Source organism: Malus sylvestris, chromosome 9 (assembly GCF_916048215.2).
Source record: "Malus sylvestris chromosome 9, drMalSylv7.2, whole genome shotgun sequence".
Classification (NCBI taxonomy): Eukaryota; Viridiplantae; Streptophyta; class Magnoliopsida; order Rosales; family Rosaceae; genus Malus; species Malus sylvestris.
The window spans coordinates 30,750,091-30,773,155 of NC_062268.1; the positions used below are offsets into that span (position 1 = coordinate 30,750,091).

The 23,065-nt window shown below is 39.8% G+C and overlaps 2 protein-coding genes across 2 annotated transcripts; both read left to right on the forward strand.

Moving 5' to 3' along the window:
• Positions 1 to 4,262: 4,262 nt before the first annotated feature.
• Positions 4,263 to 6,389, forward strand: LOC126582198 (glycosyltransferase BC10). Its single transcript, XM_050246237.1, has 3 exons — positions 4,263 to 4,498; positions 4,583 to 4,943; positions 5,745 to 6,389. The coding sequence occupies exons 1-3, from the start codon at positions 4,263 to 4,265 to the stop codon at positions 6,387 to 6,389; spliced, it is 1,242 nt and encodes a 413-aa protein (XP_050102194.1).
• A 4,489-nt stretch (positions 6,390 to 10,878) lies between these two features.
• On the forward strand, positions 10,879 to 22,577 carry LOC126582199 (delta(7)-sterol-C5(6)-desaturase-like). The gene is made up of 3 exons (XM_050246239.1): positions 10,879 to 11,353; positions 20,237 to 20,542; positions 22,007 to 22,577. Exons 1-3 carry the CDS (start codon positions 11,134 to 11,136, stop codon positions 22,297 to 22,299), a joined length of 819 nt encoding a protein of 272 aa, XP_050102196.1. The 5' UTR covers positions 10,879 to 11,133; the 3' UTR covers positions 22,300 to 22,577.
• The last annotated feature ends 488 nt before the right edge of the window (positions 22,578 to 23,065 follow it).

Sequence of the window (23,065 nt, forward strand, 5' to 3'; positions counted from 1 at the left end):
CGCGTGGCATGGCTGCATGTCCACTGTTTTTATCATGTTATATCTCGAGATAATACTATTGATTCGTAGGTATTTGAATCTGAGAACTTAAGCAATTAAACAGCTACATACCCAGTCTAAAGTATAGCGACATATTTGGGTAAGGGATATCAATTTCTCGATAAAAGAGTTACTCTAAAAACTCCACAAAGAAATATATCTTTTTTCATCAAAACCCTAACAGCTAGGTGAGCTGTGTGTCTATAAGAGAGCAATCACTTTCACTCCCTTCTCTGCTCAAAGAAGCTCAGATTACGCTATCTTCTCTCCATAGCTGCTTTATACGCATTAAGCTCATCCAGACTCTCTCTCTATGTGACAAACAGAAAATGAATAAGAAGACAATGAGCTCAGAAAGAAAAATGACGAATGCTGAGGGACTCCATAGTCGTCATGGAGTTTTGACAAGGCGAATGGCAAGAGAGCTTTGCCTGAAGAAGGAGGAGGTGAGGGAAGATAAGATGGAGGAGGAGTTGAAGAAAAAAGATGAGGAAGAGGACGAGAAAAAGGAAAAGACCCAGGAGGGGGTGGAGGCCAAGGAGCCGACTGTCACCGAATCACCTGATCAAAATGCTGATGGGGTGAATTCTGCTGCTGCTGCTGAAGATGTGCCTGTCAGACCACAGCCACCGCCAGCAGTCGAAACTAGTGAAGAAGACATGGCATCGGTACTTAATTTGAGTCAGTATGGGTGGACTCCCTGGAGAAGCAAGGAGGAGCAGTATTTGTGGTTTGACGGGGACTTTTCTAGTGGGCTTGGGAATCCATACGGTGATTTTTTTGACAATCCATCTTTTCCTTCTGTAAATAATGATGATGCGGGGGATGATCTAGGGCACAATAATGCATGGGACGGAAGCTTTTGGAATTTTGGAGATAATTCTTCCCCGAAACCCTGGCCGTAAGAGGCTAAACATATGTTGTGCTGGTGGTTTATTATTAATGTTTTTGATTTATTACCTTGTTGTCAAATGACTATTAATTATTCAATTACTTGTTTCAGTAGTTTCTTAGTGTTAGTGTTGCATCATCCTCCTATATGCTGCTGTTTATCTACAAGAAAATGTTAATACCCGGCCAATAGGTCTACGATACCTAAATCATCCATTAATCAAAACTGTAATAGCATAACATGCTAAATATTCCCGAACACATTAATTTGGTCTTCCAACAATCAAATTTTAAACAACCTTACCACGGAAGCAACTTACGTGCGTTGCAAGTTACATTTCTCAATACAACGCTTTGCAAGTTAGCTATGCTAATTGCACCATTTACACGCGGTCACCACATTGAGTAAAACATTTGAATATCATAGATTCATAGTAGACCAAACCAAAATACACCATTTCATTGTGTAATATGTGTGTGATGATGAAATGGTTTTAATTTTTATTTATAATTAAGTACTTGATTACTTAATAATCATACAATAATTAAGAAACTCATATTTTTGTTAGCACCTGACTTCATACAGAATTAGTTACATTTTAGACATCAAGTTTAAGTATAGAAATTTAATATTTATTAATGAGATTTCTAACTTGAAAATAGAAAACATTTCGCCTCCAACCGGTGGTCCTTTAGATCATTACTGATACCATCAAGAGGGCCATCAAGCTCATGTATAAACCCATAACAATGCTGCAAAACAGGTAATTTTGGCAATCCAATCAGCACAAATATCACTTCTCCATGCCACTTAGTATATACTACGGTCTAGTGATACTCATCTTCACTTGCAAATGAGGGGTCTTAGGTTCAATTATTGCCAAAGACGAATTTGAACCACGTTATTGCTAGCTATTGTGAGGCTAAGTGCACCCCCTCCCCTTAGCGTAGATAATATCATTTGTTAAAAAAAAAATATCACTTCTCCATGCCTCCAGATACTAATCATACTATATATATATATATATATATACCCGCCATGCTAGCACATATCTGGCTTTTATTATCTTTTTTGGCATTACCAAAAGTAATCAAATTAAAGAAGCCCTAAGTGCTTTAACAACAATAACTTGCTAGAAATGGAAGTTGTCATATATGTTGCACTGTATTCAAAATCTCTCAGCTAGTAGCTACATATATAGACTTTACCACACCGAGATTAGGGCACGTACGGTATGATTAGTTAAACTAAATTATCATATCGTGAATTATTTCGTCACTGATACTTCACGTGAAAAAGAACATGTTTAGAAACCGAAGACTGAACAATGTGCATAAAGGCCTATAAATATAATGCTCGCTTTCGCCTTAGTCTATCTCCTCATCCACTTCATTTCCGCCACTGAAGATTTCTAGCAAAGCTCGCTCCATTAAGTCATCGTCTCTACTTCCTACCAATCCTTAATCTTCATTCCTTTTATCGCTCATCATTCAGATCTTTCACTCTTGACCTGTGGTTAGACGATTGCAGTTTGTTGCTTTTGTTCCTCATGGTATATGTAGGTAAGCTTCATATTTTCAATCACTTCTACAATAACATATTTGCCAAACACCTATATGGGAATTTGGCCCAAAGCTGATTTCAATTTACCAAACATTTAACAGGTTTGCTCCAAATCTGATTATTTTACCTCACAGTACCAAACTGGGTCATAGTCTCTGACGTTCTCACCTCATGCCGTTCACATCTGGAAAAGCTTGCTCTCTGAAAGTCACTCATCCCTCAAATCTTTCACCCTTGGTCTGTGGTCGGATTTAGTTTGTTGCTCGTGATATTTGTAGGTAAGTTGAATGTTTCATGGAACTTTTTTTATACAAACTAATTAGATTTTTTCATAGTACTCATATCTTTAATTATTATCATTTTTGTGACAAAAAAGGGTCAAGAATCCAAAAACGAAACAAAGAACCAAGCTCAACGCCAGACCAACATAATAAACTCCGTACCTAGCTAATTTTACCAAATTTATAAATATGTTGTGAAACATATATCTCAATAGCTGATATGATTCATTATGCCCATAACATTACGGAAATGCTAGCCATATTTCACCCTCTAAATAAATTAATTAGGCTGCTGTATCTACTTATAGAATATTAGAAACTAATGATTTAATAACAACGAGGCCATTCAGAATACGAGTTAAACATACATCACTATGTATATATAGTTTATTTTTGTGTTTATTTTTGTTTTTGTTGCAGAAATTTTCAGTAAGACCTTTTGATCATCGGGATGAAGCTTTATTTCAAATGATGTGCATATTAAGAATGATGGCATCCATCTTCTATCGAATCGATGATTTACCAGATTACTTGATCGTATATATCATCAAGTTTTATGTGTTTTTTTTTTAGGTCTGAAACATTTTATAGATACTTTGATTATGCATGTGCTTCATTGTTTTGTCGCAAATGCATTACAGGTCAGTCAGCAGAAGGAAACACATTTGGGGGAGGAAGTGCAAAGAGGAAGATCAACGCAGCTCATCAAGACGAATGGCAAGAGAGCTTCAAATGAAGGAGGAGAATGGAAAGAGAGCTTCAAGCAAGGCCGGAAACAAAAATAGCTCAGAAAGAAGGATGATGTTGAATGCTAATGGTTTCCATAGTGGCCATGCAGTTTTGACAAGGAGAGTCATGTATATAAGAGAGGAATCCTTTTCACTCCCTTTTGTGCTCAGACCTTTCAAATAAAGAGAAAAACATTTGCCTACAGGTTTTCGGTCTCGGCCCCTGTTATTATTTGGTGGATTTTAACTTTTAATTATAAATTTATAATTTGGATTAGCAACAAATTGCTGGTCCTCTCTCTAGGCTTCTCGTTTGTTTGTTATATGGGGCTAGGTGGCATAAACCGCTGGACAAAACCAAGTATCATTGGTGTTTCATGGGACGTCAATTCAAAAACAAGCATAGGTTATTTAAAAAAAATATTATCTGATTACGTTGCGTGATGTTGAAGAAATAGTTTGTCAACACCCATAGATTACACAAGTTAAAAGTTGCTTCAAGTTCTTGGACAACTTAATTTCCAACTGATATAAATTCCGAAAGGGTCTTTACTGATTACTTACGGCTAATATGTTATTACTCTCCTGCTTAATTAACTTCGAAGCACGATGTAGAAAGTCCACTAAGAACATGCATTACCTTCCCCACAAAGCCTATTTGCAAGAGCGTTCAGCTTGACTTTGTTATTAGCAGTTTGATGAGCTAGTCAGGAAACTCCTTCCTCGATCGATCTCTTTTTTCCTATCTGCCCAATGACAATGACGAGTCACGAGCAACCCCAAATTCAATCAACTTTCCGGCCCTTTCGAACCCTAATCCAGTTAAACCATGTCCTTCATTTCCTATTCTTTGGTATAGGTTTGTCACTAGGTATCATGGTTACCTTATATTTCCAGAGCTTCTCACTCACTACTTTTCAAGCCTCCCTAAATTCCATTAACAATATCTTTCCTTTACAATCATCATCACCTCAAGCTCAATTGTTGCCACCGCCATTACCAAAACTGCTCCCACCGCCGCCTCCACCACCAACACCAAAACTGCTCCCACCGCTGCCTCCTCCACCATCACCAAAACTGCTCCCCTCGCCGCCTCCACCACCACCACCATTTCTAATACCATCTTTCTCCAAGACTGGGACATCTAACTATACAAGTGTTTCACTGACAGAACAAAACCTCCTCGTACACAATATGAGTGACGAGGAGTTGTTTCGGAGAGCATCAATGGTTCCTAGAATTCAAGATTTGCCTTACAAGCTTGTTCCGAAAGTTGCTTTCATGTTCTTGACAAAGGGACCTCTACCTTTGTCTCCCTTGTGGGAGAAGTTTTTCAAGGGACATGAAGGACTATACTCCATTTTTGTGCACGCACACCCTGATTTCAATGAATCAGTGCCTAAAGATTCTGTCTTCCACGGTAGAAGAATTCATAGCCAGGTTAGCTCCCTTCATTATTTCTCATACAATAATATTGGGGAGCACTTGGGCTAAGTACGCAATGACATTAACTTTAGTTTCAAACTTGCCGTTTATGTGAGTTGAACTTAAAATCCCCCAATTGGTGAGAAAACTTAAACCACCGTAGTGGTAAAGATTCTATTTCTATAACTGAAGTTTTTTAACATGTTTGATCAAATTAATATGCAATACAAATTATTTATGCAATTACTTCTCATTGATCTAATAACATCGATATTATTTTTGAACTGCAGTATTCATATATCCAAGTCCTGTCAACATGTCATGCTTGTGTTTGATAGTAATGTATATTACAAACATTTTTCATTTTAGATATTGGTATCAGACACATTTCTAGCTAGTGTTTTATTTTTCAAAAAATCACTCGGATTAAATTACTAGACATTCACATATCATAAAAATGCAGAATTCTGTGTTATTTTCGTTTTAAAAAAGATAAGATCTTCATAAATTATTGTTGTTTAGAGTGTGGACAGTGTCATATATTTGTCTCTGAGTGAAGCAAAAATCAACCCAAATCTGCACACTTCATGTCATTTTCAAGTCATAATGTGTCATCTTGTTGAACGTTACAATTAACCCAAACTCGCCACTATGAACTCATATATTCTAGACTATTGTGGTGAAGATTAAGTTTCTGTATTCTGAAGTCTGACCAAAAAAGAAGAAAGAAATTAAACAATCTTTGCTATATATACATCACATTGGATTATCCAAAGTAACAATCATTTGAGACCAATACTATTCATTTGGTTGCAGCCGGTCTATTGGGGAACATCAACAATGTTAGATGCCGAGAGACGCCTCTTAGCAAATGGACTTCTTGACATTTCTAACCAAAGATTTGTGCTGCTTTCTGAATCCTGCATCCCTTTATTCAACTTCACAACAGCATATGACTATCTCATCAACTCAAACCAAAGCTTCCTGAACTCATTTGATGACCCTAGAAAGCCAGGCCGGGGCCGATACAACCCTCAAATGTACCCCATGATAAACATCACAAATTGGAGAAAGGGGTCTCAGTGGTTCGAAGTGCACCGTGAGCTTGCCGTCCACATCGTTTCTGATCGTAAATATTATCCGATCTTTCAACAGTACTGCAACCCTCCCTGTTACATTGATGAGCACTATATTCCAACACTTGTGAACTTGTTGTACACTGAGTTGAGTTCAAAGAGGAGCGTCACTTGGGTGGATTGGTCAAGAGGTGGTCCTCATCCTGGAAAAATTGGATGGATTGATATTTCGAATGAGCTTCTGAATCGGATTCGGTTCGGATCAAAATGCACGTATAATGGCAATACAACTTCAATGTGTTTGTTGTTTGCTAGAAAATTCTTACCTAACACATTGGAGCCTTTGTTGAGGGTTGCCCCTTTGCTACTTGGTTTTGATCCATAATTTGTTGTATAATATTTCATGTATGGTGTAGTTAAATTTCAATGATATTTTAATCCCATTTATACATTGTTCCCTTTATTTGATTATGAACATAAACATATAAATGATATTTGACAAAAAATATTATAGTATTGTTTCATCATTTTAGCTTTAGTGTTATTTTATTTACCTCACACCTTTTGTTGATTACAACTCACATAAAAATTTCATATTAATTACTCATATACTCTAAATAAAATGACCATTTAAACCCTAGAAATTAAACATTAAAAAAAATTATCACAAATGGTCCTAAAATTAACTTAGTTTTTCATTTTGATCCCTCAATTTCAAAATCAGTCAAAAGTCCCTGTAATTGGTTGTTGCAAATAAATTTGATTAGTCCTTCACTATTTTCATCGATTATTTTGCTAGTGCGTTGATATGACAGACATGTGAGTTCTACAATGCCACGTGAATAATAAAAATAATTTTAAAAAAAGTGTTTTTAAAATAATTAAAACCATTAAAAACAATTTAATAATAATAATAATAATAATAAGATTAAAAAAATAAAGACAACATTTCGGCCTGGTTTGGTAATGAGGTGATTCTGAAAAAAGCTGGTATAAAAAAAAGCTGGAAGATTTTTTGTGTTTGGTAAACATTCAGCTTTAGTTTTTTTTCACAGTTTTGGATGAAAAAAAGCCAAAAACAAGAAGCTGCAAAACCCAGCTTTGAAAAACCGGCTTTTTTTCACATCTATTTTACATAAAAGTTTACCAAACACTATAATACTGCTTTTTTTTTTTCAAAAGCATTTTTACAAAAAAGTTTACCAAACACTCTACAGCTTTATTTCACAGTCGCTTATTCTCATAGCACAGCAGAAGCAGATTTTTTTTTCAAAGCACAGCAATACCAAATCAGCCCTTCATCTTCCCCACCATCTAGAATCTAGATCCCTCTTCTTCCTCATCCGTTCTCATGTACACCCCTCTTCTTCCTCACCATTTAAGTAGTGCATCATAAAAAAAAAAGAGTAAATTACATAGTAGCCCATCAGGTTTGAGGTCAATTACAACCCCATACAACAATTTTAAAACATTTCACATTCATACATCCAGTACCATTTTATTTCAAAATAACACCTCCGTTAGATTTTCCATCCATTAGTCTGTTATATGCTGACGTGGCTGCCACATTTGTGCTGATGAGGCTGCCACGTGGCAAAAAAAATAATTTTTTAATTTTTTAATTTTTTTTAATTTAATCTTCTAAATATTTAAAAAAAAAAAAAAAAACTTGAAAACGCAGAAACCCCCCCACCTCTCTTCTCCCTTCATTTGTTTCTTCTTCTCCGCCCAACACAGAAAAACACCAACCACTCTTTCTTTTCTCCCTCTCTGCTCTCTGCATACAAACCCACATACCCCCCCCACGCGCCGCAACCTCTCTTCTTCCCCCCCCCCCCCCGACGCCGCAAGCAAACCTGGAAACATCCACCCCCAAAAAATCTGCAACCAAACCCAGAAAACTTACCCCCCCAAACAAACCCAGATCCGAAACCTCTTCTTTTCTCCCTCTCTGCTCTCTGCATACAAACCCACATACCCCCCCCCCCCCCGCGCGCCGCAACCTCTCTTCTTCCCCCCCCCCCCGACGCCGCAAGCAAACCTGGAAACATCCACCCCCAAAAAATCTGCAACTAAACCTAGAAAACTTCCCCCCCCCCCCCAAAAAAACCCGGACCCAGTGCTCCTCTCGTCGGCTCGTCGGTCGGCTCTAACAACGAGGTATGTATTCAAATTTTGAATTTTTTCAGTGCTTGGTTGGTGGGTTTGGGGTGCTTACGAATGCGGTCAAAGTTTTGATTTTTGAATGGTTAATCTCAAACCATGTAACGATGCCGCACCGAGAAGAGAGAGAGAGAGAGAGAGGGGAGGAAGGCTGAAGAAAAAGTGAAAAAGGATAGCAGAGAGCAGAGAGGGAGAAAAGAAAGAGTGGGCGGAGAAGAAGAAACAGAGAGGAAGAAGAGAGGTGGGGGGGGTTCTGCGTTTTCAAGTTTTTTTTTTTTTTTAATATTTAGAAGATTAGATTAAAAAAATTAAAAAATTATTTTTTTTGCCACATGGCAGCCTCATCAGCACAAATGTGGCAGCCACGTCAGCATTTAATAGACTAATGGATGGAAAATCTAACGGATGTGTTATTTTGAAATAAAATGGTACTGGATGTATGAAAGTGAAATGTTTTAAAGTTGTTGTATGAGGTTGTAATTGACCTCAAACCTGAGGGGCTACTATGTAATTTACTCTAAAAATTTTGTAGCACAAGCGACATACATTTACAATTTTGGTATTTGTAGAAGGTTTATTTTTAGCTGTGAGTATCTAAAATTCGATTTTGATTCTACTTTACTTCTTGTCACTCAAAATTAACCACCTTATTCTCTTAAACATAAAATTTGTTCTATTTTATCATGCTTTCGTTTCTTCTGACAAATAGGTGTTAAAGTTGTCGATATGAATGGGTAAAAATGTAATATTATAGGCTTATTTTTAGCTACACTCCCTGGAACTTCATTTGGATTTCACTTTGTCCCTGGAACTTTTTTTCGATTCCTCTTTACCCCATGAAACTCAAAAGTCATCATTTTATCTCCAGTATGAATTGTTGAATGTTAACACATAGTAGAGATGAATTTGATTATAAATCTCCACCATGCGACAAAATCTAATAGTCATAAAATAATGTTTAAAAGAAGAAATTAAGGATTGTGATTTGTTTGGCTTGTTGTGCTTGAGTTGCAGAGAATTGAAAAAAAATAAAAAATAAAATAGATTAGTTTGGTGCATCCAGATCATACCCACATAATAAAATTTGCTCCAATTCCATGGATAGCAAATCAATCTTAGAGAAAGAGTGAGAGGGAGAGGCTGGGTTAATAGTAGGGGTGGGCACAAGCAGGGCCCAAAATTGAATGAACCAGACCGACCCATTTGTAAATAACACGGGGCAGGGCAGGGCGGGTTTTGGATTTTTCAAAATAAGATTTGGACCTAATTAACCCGGCCCTTTTGAAACTGGCCGGTTCCTATAGGTCCTCACCTTCTGGTCCCTCCCTCCTTTCTACAACTTTCCCTCCTCCATCGCTTACCTCTTCAACTCCTTCCCCACCCAGATCGCCTCCGCCAACAACGTGTCCGATGTCGACCCCATCCCCACCGGCACTCCGGTCATCATCCCCATCAACTGCTCTTTTTCCAACAATAATTACAGAGGCGAGTTCCGACACCTCCACCCAAAATTATAGAAGCCACATTTTTTGGGTCAGTTGGACGACTCAAACGGAGAGATCTGGTCGCATACCGTCTTCAACCCGGACAAGGAGTGCCAGAAGCCAAACCTGTGATTGAAAATTTCACAACTTTTCATAAATTTTGTAAATCAAAATTAAGAAATTGATGAAATTGGAAGAAATGAAGGAAATGATTACCTTAGTGTCGAGATCGGATGAAGAGACAAAGGAGTTGGTGGGGGAGGAGGGCAGCGGCATCATATCATTTCTCGATGGGGTGTGGGTGTGGTGTGTCTGTGCCCAGGAAGGAGAGTTGCAGAGATGGGGGGAAAAGAAACAAAGAAAAGGAATGAGGGAGAAGGTTCGAGAGATTAGGGGAGGGGGAAAACACGGGGAAGTAAGGTGTGTGTGTGTAGTGTTCGAGAGTGAGACTCAGAAGGAACAATAGGAAGTGGGCCTAGGAGATAGTACCCAACACGAGGGTATTTTTGCAAACGGACCAGTTCGGGTACCCGTTTTTCTATACTTTTGGAATCGGCCCAAACCTAAAATCTCAAAGCCTCGCCCCACCCCATTTCTCTTTTTTAAAATTAGGAACCGGCCCATACCCACGCCAAACCTTGATTACCCACCCCCACCTGCGATTCCTCCCCCACCCGTGATTCCTGTACCCGTTTGCCCACCCCTAGTTGATAGAGAGCAAGAGAGGAAGGGATTCTTGCTGGCAAGATCGGACAATAGTAGTAGGATAAATGAAACCAAAAAGTCGTTCTCTTACTTTTGGGTTTTGGTTTACCATTTTACTATAGTCCTCCTTTTTTTTTTCCACATATGCAATTTTTGATCCACATCCTCATATTTGATGGCTTTTGGAAGAATTTAACAAAATTAAGACAATATGGAGTGAATTTTGAGCTTTATGAAGTAAAATGACGAATTTTATGTTTCAGATGACAAAATAAGATCAAAATCAAGTTGCAGAGGCAAAGTGGAACCAAAATCAAGCGAATTTGACAAAAGAAATGAAAATATAGTAAGGTCGAGCAAACTTTGAGTTTCAGGAAATAAAATGACGACTTTTAAATTACAGTAGATAAAATGAGATCAAAATCAATTTTCAAAGGATGTAAATAAAAATAAACTTTTTTCAAGGATTGGAATGTAATCTCCAACTTTACAAAACGGTGGTAGGGGTAGGGCTACATGAAGCACGATAGTCCGCCCCTTGAGCATATCAAGTGATAGCACAATAAAGCGTACTTAATTCATCCACGCATAGCTAAGCTTATGATATAGCATATGCCGTAACAAAACAGACAAACGAATCTCGGAACCAGTTGTTCGCCTCCAGCGCAGCCTACCTGCCTCTGTTGCTCCGTCTGTCCCTCTCTCTCTCTCCGCCCTTTTTATTCGCTGTTCAAATCTCCGGCGGCGACCCATCGCCGGAAAAATTGTGTCGTGCCGATGGAGGACTCCTACCTGAACCCGTTCTTGGAGGAGACGACGTTTTACAACCGCATTGTGCTCGGCACCATCGTCCCCAATAGAGTGTGGGACCCACTCCCCCACTTCTTCCAGACGTGGCTGCGCAACTACGTCGGCGGGACCTTGATCTACCTCGTCTCCGGCTTCCTTTGGTGCCTGTACATTTACTACCTGAAACGCAACGTTTATCTCCCCAAAGGTACACCAATCACCAATCACCAATGTCCAATGCTCTCTCTATAGTGGTGTTGACTTTTAGGGGTGTATATATTTTAAGAGATTTTAAATCTTTTAATGAATCTAAATTATTCAATTAGAATTTTAAGTAATCATATTTCAGGTGTATTCAATTAGAATTAGAATTTAAAGAATTCGGAAAATTTGAGGAATCAGAGGGATTTTGTACTATATTTTAAGCATTCACAAATCTCACATATTTCCATAAGATTTTGAGGGAATTGAATCAAAATTTTACATATAATCTCTACAAATCAGTTAAACTCCATAAAATTCCATGAATTTATAAATCCATTAAAATTTTTCAAATTGCCAATTGAATACACCCTTTATTTTTCGTTATCTTCTGTGAAAAAAAAAGTTGTGGTTTGGCTGTGGGATGAATTATATGAGTCTGTCGTTTGGTGGGTAGTGTTGGTTATTGAGTGTGAATATCACTCCTCTCATTGATTTATGAAAATTTTCGGAACATTAAAAAAAAAAAAACAGCGGTACTCGAGATGGCTAGAGGAATGTGCTTTTCTCTCTGTACCTGAGTTCGAATATCAAATTAGATTAATTAGAGTATCGTCTCAATTCACAGAAAAATAAAACATAATTAGAGACCATCACATTGTTCTTGAGTAGGTATGTGATTTCTTAAGATTTCTATCTAATTACTCTTGTTATTTTCAAAGTATGGATTAAGGATTCTCTCTGTCTCACTGAGTTTTAGTGATTTTGGAAATCTATTTAGCAGATTGGCTTTTGCTTGGTTCAAAACTTTTGAATCTGTTTATTTGTTTGTTGGTTTGACTTTTTTTTTCATTGCTCTCTTTCTTCAATAACTCCGCATGTGTAAGTTTATCTTACATTGCCGGTCCCAAGCCCGGATAAAGGAGGAGGGGGAAAGCGTCAGGTAGTCGACAGCCGGCACTCCACAGTTACGTCGAATCCTTATGACAATGAATCCAGAACGAAATTACGCTAAAGCTAGGACGTCACCCGTAAATGGCGCGTTGTGTGGCCTGAGCACAGTAATAAGTGAGCAAGGGTCGCTGTATCTCCATCGGCACCCGGATGCAGTGTTAAATGAGCAAGGGGGCCATAGAAACTTCTTTTCGAACGACTCCACTCAAAGTTGTTTGGGAGCATATGCTCCTATCAACTTTACACAGGACACACAAAAGAAGTACTTTGATCCTATTAGACGGGGGATGGTGAAGAAGTTAGGACAGAAGGGTAGAGTTCAAGAGAGTAGAATGTGTTTAGGAACGTGGAATATAGGAACCTTAACGGGAAAATCTATGAAAGTAGTGGAAGTTATGGTGAGGAGAAGGATAAATATTATGTGCCTACAAGAAACTAAGTGGGTTGGTCTTAAGGCAAAGGATCTAGAAAACTCAGGGTTTAAGCTTTGGTATTCGGGCATAAAGAGAACGAGAAACGGTGTTGGCATCATTGTGGACAAGACCTTGACACAAGATGTTGTAGATGTCAAGAGGGTAGGAGATAGAATCATGGCAATCAAGATTGTAATAGGACAAGAACTCATCAATGTGATTAGTGCGTACGCACCTCAAGCAGGGTTGGATACGAGTTCGAAGGAGAAATTTTGGGAAGACCTTGGAGACTTGGTGCAAGGAATTGCTCAGACGGAGAAGTTATTTATAGGAGGAGATTTAAATGGACACGTGGGCAGGGAGACATGCAACTATGGAGGTTTTCATGGTGGCCATGGTTTTGGAGAGAGAAACGAGGATGGGGAAGCTATCTTGGATTTTGCAATGGCATATGATATCTTCTTAGCCAACGCCTTCTTTAAGAAGAGAGAAGAACATGTGATCACTTACAAGAGTGGGTCGTCAAAAACACAAATAGATTTTCTTCTAATGAGGAAAGGGGATCGTATAACTTGTAAGGATTGCAAAGTTATACCGGGGGAGAGCTTGGCTAATCAACATCGCTTGTTGGTGATGGATGTACATATCAAAAGAGTGAGAAAAAAGAACAAGACTTGGAAGTGCCCAAGGACTAGATGGTGGAATCTAAAAGGAGAAAAACAAGTCATTTTCAAAGAGAAAGTAATCACCCAGTGTGTGTGGGATAGAGAGGGGGAAGCTAGCCAAATGTGGGATTCCATGGCTAGCTGTATCCGAAAAGTAGCAAAAGAGGTATTAGAAGAGTCCAAGGGCTTTGCTCCACACCAAAAGGAATCTTGGTGGTGGAATGAGGAGGTACAAACAAAGGTGAAGGCTAAGAAGGAATGTTGTAAAGCCTTATACAAGGATAAGACCGATGAAAATGGTGAAAGGTATAGAAGAGCGAAGCAAGAGGCGAAGAAAGCTGTGAGAGAAGCTAAGATAGCGGCTTATGACGATATGTATAAGCGACTAGATACCAAAGAAGGAGAGTTGGATATCTATAAACTAGCTAGAGCAAGGGAAAAGAAGACAAGGGACCTAAACCAAGTGAGGTGCATCAAGGATGAGGATGGAAAGGTTCTTGCTACAGAGAACGCGGTCAAAGACAAATGGAGAGGTTATTTTCATAATCTTTTCAATGAAGGACATGAAATGAGTACTTCTTTAGAGGAGTTGAGTAACTCAGAAGAGTGTAGAAACTACTCCTTTTATCGTCGAATCAGGAAGGAAGAAGTGGTTGTAGCTTTGAAGAAGATGAAGCATAGAAAAGCAGTGGGCCCAGACGATATATCGATTGAAGTATGGAAAGCCTTGGGAGAGACAGGTATAACATGGCTCACTGACCTTTTCAATAGGATTTTGAAAACGAAGAAGATGCCAAACGAGTGGCGAAAGAGCACCTTGGTGCCTATTTACAAGAATAAGGGCGACGTACAAAATTGCATGAACTATAGGGGTATTAAGCTAATGAGTCATACAATGAAGCTCTGGGAGAGTCATTGAGCATAGATTGAGGCAAGAGACACGGGTTTCGGACAACCAATTCGGGTTCATGCCAGGGCGCTCAACCATGGAGGCAATCTATCTCTTACGAAGATTGATGGAAAGATATAGAGATGGGAAAAAAGATTTACACATGGTCTTTATAGATTTGGAAAAAGCGTATGATAGGGTCCTAAGAGACATTCTTTGGAGAATTTTAGAGAAGAAAGGAGTATGAGTAGCATATATCCAAGCTATAAAGGATATGTATGAAGGGGCAAAGACTGCCGTAAGAACTCATGAAGGACAAACCGAAAGCTTCCCCATAACTGTAGGATTACATCAAGGCTCATCCTTAAGTCCTTACCTTTTTGCGTTGGTAATGGATGAGTTAACAGGACATATTCAAGATGATATTCCTTGGTGTATGCTTTTCGCAGACGATTTAGTGTTGATAGATGAAACTCAGGAAGGGGTAAATGCGAAGCTTAACCTTTGGAGAGAAGTGTTGGAATCTAAAGGTCTTCGCCTAAGCCGATCAAAGACAGAATATATGGAGTGCAAGTTCAGTGCAAATGGTGCCAAAATGAGTTAGGGGTGAGGATCAGAGATCAGGAAATACCAAAGAGCGACCGTTTTCGCTACCTAGGATCTATCTTGCAAAAGAACGGAGAATTAGATGGAGATCTCAACCATAGAATACAAGCTGGATGGATGAAGTGGAAGAGTGCATCCGGCGTGTTGTGTGATCGTCGTATGCCACTGAAGCTCAAGGGAAAATTCTATAGGACGGCAATAAGGCCGGCGATGCTGTATGGCACAGAATGTTGGGCGGTGAAGCATCAACACGTACACAAAATGGGTGTAGCGGAGATGAGGATGCTTCGTTGGATGTGTGGGCACACGAGAAAGGATAAGATTAGGAATGAGGATATCCGAGGTAAAGTAGGAGTAGCCGAAATTGAAGGAAAGCTGAGAGAAAATCGGTTACGGTGGTTTGGACATGTGCAAAGAAGGCCTACTGACGCTCCGGTTAGAAGATGCAACTACGAGACAGAGGTTCAGGGCCGAAGGGGTAGAGGAAGACCTAGGAAAACTTTGGAAGAGACTCTAAGAAAAGACTTAGAGTACTTGGATCTAACGGAGGACATGACACAGGATCGAGCACAATGGCGTTCTAAGATTCATATAGCCGACCCCACTCAGTGACTTGGATTTTTTCAAGTCTCCAATCGAGAAGTTTTCCCCACTCGGGAAATTAAGGGAACACTACCTCAACCTACATGCTCCACTCACAAAGCTTCAACATACAAGCTTCAACAAAAGAAAAATTCAAAGAACTTAGCGAAGAAGGCTTTGGTGTATTTAACACAATACGTTGAAATGAAACAAAGCTTATTTATTGATATCTCCAATAAGTTACAAATATGTACATATACATGAGTCAAAATAAACAAACAAGAAGAAGCCTTCACAAAGGTTGCTTAGGAGAAGCCTCAGCAGTCGGTAGAGCCCCAGAAAGAGAAGGCACCGGAGGGGGATCATTCGGAGCCTCAGTACTGGACAGCACCTTAGAAGGAGGAGGCATCGGAGGTTGATCATTTGGAGCTTCATTACGCGGTACAGCCCCAGAAGACGAAGGCAATAAATGCCTTTGGAACAAACCCACAAACCTCTAATGATCATGTAAAATCTGACCATCAGATTTCTTCATCTGGTCAAGCTTCCTCTTCATGTTTGTAGCATAGTCATGTGCGAGCCGGTGCAACTGTTTATTCTTATGCTTGAGCCCTCTAATCTCCTGTTTGAGACTCATCACTTCAGCCGCCAATGATTCAACTTGGCGAGTTCGAGCAAATAGGCGTTGGGCCATATTAGACACAGAACCTGCACACTGAACACTGAGAGCCAGAGAATCCTTAACAGCCAACTCATCAGACCGTTTGGAAAGTAGTCTGTTATCTTTGGGAGTGAGAAGGTTCCTGGCCACCACCGCAGCGGTCATATCATTCTTCATCACGGAATCCCCAACGGTAAGAGGACCAGTAAGGGATAAGAAGGATGGGCGCCATATGTTGTCTGGAGAAGGCGTGGCTGCCTCTTCAACAAAGGTTCAAGTCAAAACGACGGTCGGAGGGGTCAGACATTTTCAAGGGTGTTGAAGAGAGAAGAGGTCGGATAAATCAAGATCTTAGAAATGCAAGAAGGGAGCTTCTACTGGTGGAGATTCAAGTGTGCTTTGGAACTTAATACCAGCCTCTATAAAAATCTGCACTCGATGGAGCTTCAGAAATCGAAGAGGCGCCTGCTCAGAAATCGAAAAGGCGTTTGCTTTCTCAAAAGCTGGGCTGCTCAGAGACCACGAGGGCCGATCTCAGGAAACGAAGAGACGTTTGCTTTTTCAAAAGCTGGGCTGCTCAAAGACCACGAAGGTCGATCGCAGAAATCGAAGAGGCGCTTGCTTTCTCAAAAGTTGGGCTGCTCAAAGACCACGAGGGCCAATCTCAGAAATCGAAGAGGCACCTGCTTTTTCAGCCTTGTCAGCACCTGTCACATGCACACTCAACTTTGCGAAAATTACGGGCATTCTGTCGAAGATTTCTGGTGAAGTAGAAAGCACATGAATGTAAATCTTACTGTTCAATCATCCACTTTCCACACGCAATATCAGCTCACGGGTACCACAGATAACTTTGCCAAAAATCTCTGACAAAGTTTAGACAAGTGAAGCTTGCAGCTCCCATTACATCGCTATGACCAAGAAGGGTAAAAGAATAGCAAAGAAACAACACTAACAAAGTTTAGACACCTAAATTTTGAAGGTCTAGCTACCATATTATTACCCACAAGGGTAAAGGAACAGGACCACTGCTGGATAATTGGAAAGTCCCTGTGTGTCAACCTCTGTGCTCCGTGGCAAGGTAGACTAGCAAACAGGCCTAACCTTTACTCACATTCAAGAAAACACTCCCAACAAGATTGCTTGTTTCAAGATCGAAGAGGCACCGCCCTCCGAATCTCGAGAGCCAGACTCCCAACATGATTACTTCCTCAAAAAGCGACGAGACACCGCTCTCCTAATCTCGAGAGCCAGACTCCTAGCAGGATTGCTTTCTCAAACATCGAAGAGGCACCGTTCTCCGAATCTCGAGAGACAGATCCCCGACAGGATTGCTTGTTCGAAAACCGAAGAGGCACCGCTTTCTCAACTTCGAGAGCCCCTTAGATAAAGCTTGTCTGTAATCCTCACACCGCTTTCTCAACTTCGAGAGCCAGATCTTCTTGGATAAAGCTTGTCTGTAATCTTCACACCTAACATCAGCTTTCTAGATACCACAGACCACTTTTTCAAAGTGCTCTGACAGAGTTAAAACACGTGAAGCTGGCAGCTCCCACTACCGTGCTATGACCAAGCAGGGTAAAGGAATAGCATTACTCCTTGTTAGGGAGACTCCTATATATATCGACCTCCATCCTCAACGGACAGGCAGACCTGCAAAAATACTCAACCCTTCCTCATATCTGACAGGGCACTCCTAACGAAGCCTCTCGAAATACTCAGCTTTCTTTCCCCCCGAGAATACCTCTGCAAACAAGCTACACCAGAGCAAGAATATCTCATATCATCAGGGTTAAAAGCAAGAGTATCCCATATCATGTTTTTTCCCTGTCTTTTCCTTTGGCCTTGTTCTTACCTGCAAGACAAGGAGAAAGAGAGCAATCAGTCAGCACTTGGAATCAAGCTTCCAGTCCGGAACTGACTGCCTGGAATTACTTACCTGGCATTGCTCTCGAGTACTCATCTTCAACATCTTATGCTTCCCGAGAAGATACCACATCTGCCTGAGGAACAAATAGGGCAAGTGAGAAGGATACAAGGAAGCATGTGGAGACAAGCGCAACAGAACACGTGCCGATACATCCACTACTTTGTCAACAGCAAAAGTATCCCATATCAGCAGGGTCGAACGTACTCTAGATTTGATGGACTTGTTTTGACCCTTAAATTCTTCAGTCGGCCTTATACTCTGGCGGAAACCAGAAAACCTTCCAGCCCAGTTCAAGAATAAGCCTGTGGAAAGTTACTTCTTCAAAAGCAAAAGTATCTCATATCACCTTTTCTCCTTTTCTTCTCTTTATCCTTCATGCTGCCTGCAAGATAAGGAGAAGGATAACAATCAGCCAGAACTCGAAATCAAACTTCTGATCTGGGACTGATTGCTTAGAGCTCTGATTGCTTACCTTGTCTATCACCTCTTTCAGCAGATCCCCTAGCTCGGCGACTTGGGAGACTCCTACTACATGGTTTGTATCGCGCTTGACCAAGCCTGAAACTACAAGTAAGCTTCAAGTGAAATTGATACATTACCTTGTGCATCTCCACCAGTTAAAGATACACCCCTGGAGGGAGGAAGAGTACTTCCAAAGAAGATGCCACATCTACCTATGAGACAGATAAGGCAAGTGAAGACGATACCACACTTCGGTACTTAAAAGTTTCGTGATTACAAGATCATTCTCCCATAATATTTCCTAATGTCATTTGTACTAAATCATTCACTTGTACTCACTAAAGGAGAGCTTGAACCTATGTACTGTGTAAACCCTTCACAATTAATGAGAACTCCTTTACTCCGTGGACGTAGCCAATCTGGGTGAACCACGTACATCTTGTGTTTGCTTCCTGTCTCTATCCATTTACATACTTATCCACACTAATGACCGGAGCAATCTAGCGAAGATCACAAACTTAATATTTAAGATGATATTCTTTGGTGTATGTTTTTTGCAAACGATATAGTGTTGATAGATGAAACGCAGGAAGAGGTAAACGCGAAGCTTAACCTTTGGAGAGAAGTGTTGGAATCTAAAGGTCTTCGCCTAAGCCGATCAAAGACAGAATATATGGAGTGCAAGTTCAGTGCAAACGGAGGCCAAAATGAGTTAGGGGTGAGGATCGGAGATTAGGAAATACCAAAGAGCGACTGTTTTCGCTACCTAGGATCTATCTTGCAAAAGAACGGAGAATTTGATGGAGATCTCACCCATAGAATACAAGCTGGATGGATGAAGTGGAAGAGTGTATCCGGCGTGTTGTGTGACCGTCGTAGGCCACTGAAGCTCAAGGGAAAATTTTATAGGACGACAATAAGGCCGGCGATGCTGTATGGCACAGAATGTTGGGCGGTGAAGCATTAACACGTAGGTGTAGTAGAGATGAGGATGCTTCGTTGGATGTGTGGGCACACGAGAAAGGATAAGATTAGGAATGAGGATATCCGAGGTAAAGTAGGAGTAGCCGAAATTGAAGGAAAGAGGAGAGAAAATCGGTTACGGTGGTTTGGACATGTGCAAAGAAGGCCTACTGACGCTCCGGTTCGAAGATGTGACTACGGGACAGAAGTTCAGGGCCGAAGGGGTAGAGGAAGACCTAGGAAAACTTTGGAAGAGACTCTAAGAAAAGACTTAGAGTACTTGGATCTAACGGAGGACATGACACAAAACTGAGCGCAATGGCGTTCTAGGATTCATATAGCCGACCCCACTTACTGGGAAAAGGCTTTGTTGTTGTTGTTGTTGTTGTTGTTGCTCTCTTTCTTCAATATTGTTTTCTATGAGTAGTTTATTTTAATCTCAGGAAAATTAGATGGACTATGTTTGTTCAATTTGTTTCTGATGTACATTGATGGATCTGATCTGAACTTTCTCTTTCGTATTGATTTAAGTCGTACCCAGTGCACAAGGCTTCCGCTTTACGCAGGCTTTCTCTTTCGTATTGATTGATGATTAAATTTTGACAAAGATTCAGCATACATACTACAACTGAGTAGGTTACAAGGTTGTGGATCCTATGATGTTTTGTTACTTGACCGTAGAATTTCGTGCGTATTAACAACTACTGTTAGGAACTTAGGATGAATACCAATTTATGTTATTGTTTATTTGTTTCCTCATTGCAGATGCCATTCCCTCTAATAAGGCCATGCTTTTGCAAATATATGTTGCCATGAAGGCCATGCCTTGGTACAGTGCTCTTCCAACTGTTTCTGAGTACATGGTTGAAAATGGCTGGGCTAAGTGCTTTGCAAGAATAAGTGATGTTGGTTGGCCCGCTTACCTCTTGTATTTAGCAATTTATCTTGTATTTGTGGAGTTCGGAATTTATTGGATGCACAGGGAGTTGCATGACATAAAACCTCTGTATAAATATCTTCATGCTACCCATCACATCTACAACAAGCAGAACACCCTCTCTCCGTTTGCTGGTAAGCTATCAAACTACTCAACTTTCATACTTTGTCATTTTGAATGTTTTCGCATATTATCTGATTTGGATCATGAGTGCATATATATGTGTGTGTGTGTGTGTGTGTGTGTGTGTGTGTGTGTGATTGTGTTATGGCATATGTAAAATCCGCGTTTGGTGGACTTGATGAGGTTACATATTTCTGTGACATTGTTTCCTGAATTCTTTCTCCTCTGGAAGACCATATATGATATATCTTGATTGTTATTATCATTGTATTTTAAGTTTGTTTTACCCGCCCTAACACGTTTCAAGGACTTGATGGCAGAAGGATAACAGTTTCCCTTTTAAAAAAGTTGATTTCTTTGTTCTTTTTCCTTTCTTTTTCCGTGACATAAGATGGTTAATCACTTTCATATGGCAATTTTGGCTCTAACTTACTCTGCCACTCTCAGTGTACTTATGGAAACCAACTTTGCAACTCTCAGTTGCTTTCTGGATAAGTAAGAAGCATGAAAATTACATGGAAGGATTTTCTGTGCACTTTCACCTTAAAAAGCTAATGATGATCTTTCATTCACTCTGCAAATTCTTCCTCCCCAACTAGGATTTGATAAAAGAACTTTAATGTCCTGTAGTTCTTCCCCAGGATCATTGGTTGACAAATAAATTAACCTTGTTATCACCCAGTTGAGTTTTGGCATGGTATAGGCTTCTGATATTATGCTTTTCCTACGAAGGGCATTCCAAAATTAGGTAGGAAACAATCTATGTATCCACCACACATGGACTAGGTTTCGGTAGAACTCAGGTACACAAATAATGATTTATGTCTTTGTAAGCCATTTTAAAAGAACATTCCTCCTTTGGAGTCCTCGTGATGGTTATTTTGTGGGTAATGTTCATGGACCAAAGTTGTGGTTTCATGCGATACTGATCATCGGAATAGTATTACTGGTTGTTTTGGGCTTATTGTGTGCTTCAGTTCATCGGAATCCCATACCAGAAAATTTTCACGTACCTTTTTCTTTCGTATTCATGTTGATTTGAGTGTGGCGGTCTCCGAGGACCGATAGTGCTTAGTTTAATTGTTCTGCATTCTGCTTGAGCTTCGTCTGTTCTGTCTTGAGATTGACAGCTTATCAACTTTTGTTTATGACATGTTAATAAAGTATCAGTTTTTCACAAGTAAAGGCCATTTTAAGTTTTTTTTTAATGAAAATCAATGTCATTTGAACAATTCCTGTTTTGTTTTCCTGAGTTTAATCTTGTAAGAGTCACTTGTTTCCCGATCCACTCCGCTTGTTATTCCCGACAAATGTGATGCAAGGGAAAAACAATCACTGTTCTTTACTTCATTAAATTAATGAAAGTAGTTCAACTTAACATTATTTTCATCTGGTTCAACTTGTCATCACATTTTTGAAATCCTTTCCTTACTTATTTTGCTAATGCTCGACTGTTTTGGATCTGTTTATGTCAGGTTTGGCTTTTCACCCGATTGATGGGATACTGCAGGCATTTCCACATGTTTTAGCTCTATTTCTAGTACCAACGCATTTTACAACCCACATAGCGCTCCTATTTATCGAGGCCATATGGACAGCGAACATTCACGATTGCATCCATGCCAAAATATGGCCTGTCATGGGTGCCGGCTACCACACCATACATCATACTACATACCGCCATAACTATGGCCATTTTACCATATGGATGGATTGGATGTGTGGAACGCTTCGTGACCCCTTGGACGATGAATCAAAGGTCTTATGATGCACTCACTGCATGGATTAGCTTTCTGCGGCTCTCGTTTGTCAATGATTTTCGTGATGGTTGGATCTGTTTCTATGGCTGTCGTCTTTTCTTGTATATAGAAGCCAGCAGAGAAGATATTTTGAGCACAAAGAGGAACTTTATCTCCTCCATATCTAATTCAGTTGTTCCCAAGTCCCGTAGACCATGTAGTCATTGGAATAAACTGTAGCTCGTAAACTTTTGTGGCATGCTTTGAATGAATTAGGATTTTTTTAATCAAATCAGATATTCTTTTCCGCATGTGATTCAATATTTTAGTGGATAGGTAGATGGGTTTCTACCCTAGTGCTCTAAGCTCGAAACTCCCCCCTTCTCCACTAAATTAATGGAATAGTTTCGAACTCTCGTCCTCCTTTCTTTTTCTTTTTTTGTATTTAAAAACTGTGAAACTAGAGATGTGCTGCGGTTTAAGTTTAAAATATAAGGGGATTGTAGAAATGAGTGAAAGAGAGAAAACTCTCACCAAAACACATTTGAAGGGATTGTACCTTTGCTTCTGTTGACTGTACAACGTTGTGTGGAACATTTGACTTCTGTATGGCAATGTTTACAACTCTACATTTACAGTCTCATACATGCCATGAGTGACCTACATCCAACCAACATGGAGGTAGAACTCATAATGATTGAACCTTGAAAGTTGTAGAACTGTCATGGAGAAAAGACCGCACCACCATTTGATGATTTTCTAATAATAGACAAACAAGCATTGTTATAGCTTATA

What these genes read in the sequence shown, in the direction of transcription:
- LOC126582198 (XM_050246237.1), top strand. Translation starts at nt 4,263, where the DNA reads ATGACGAGTCACGAGCAACCCCAAATTCAATCAACTTTCCGGCCCTTT. An exon ending in GCTCAATTGTTGCCACCGCC is followed by an intron (nt 4,499 to 4,582) that starts ATTACCAAAACT and finishes ATCACCAAAACT; the next exon opens with GCTCCCCTCGCCGCCTCCAC. An exon ending in GTAGAAGAATTCATAGCCAG is followed by an intron (nt 4,944 to 5,744) that starts GTTAGCTCCCTT and finishes ATTTGGTTGCAG; the next exon opens with CCGGTCTATTGGGGAACATC.
- LOC126582199 (XM_050246239.1), top strand. Translation starts at nt 11,134, where the DNA reads ATGGAGGACTCCTACCTGAACCCGTTCTTGGAGGAGACGACGTTTTAC. An exon ending in CAACGTTTATCTCCCCAAAG is followed by an intron (nt 11,354 to 20,236) that starts GTACACCAATCA and finishes TCCTCATTGCAG; the next exon opens with ATGCCATTCCCTCTAATAAG. An exon ending in CACCCTCTCTCCGTTTGCTG is followed by an intron (nt 20,543 to 22,006) that starts GTAAGCTATCAA and finishes TGTTTATGTCAG; the next exon opens with GTTTGGCTTTTCACCCGATT.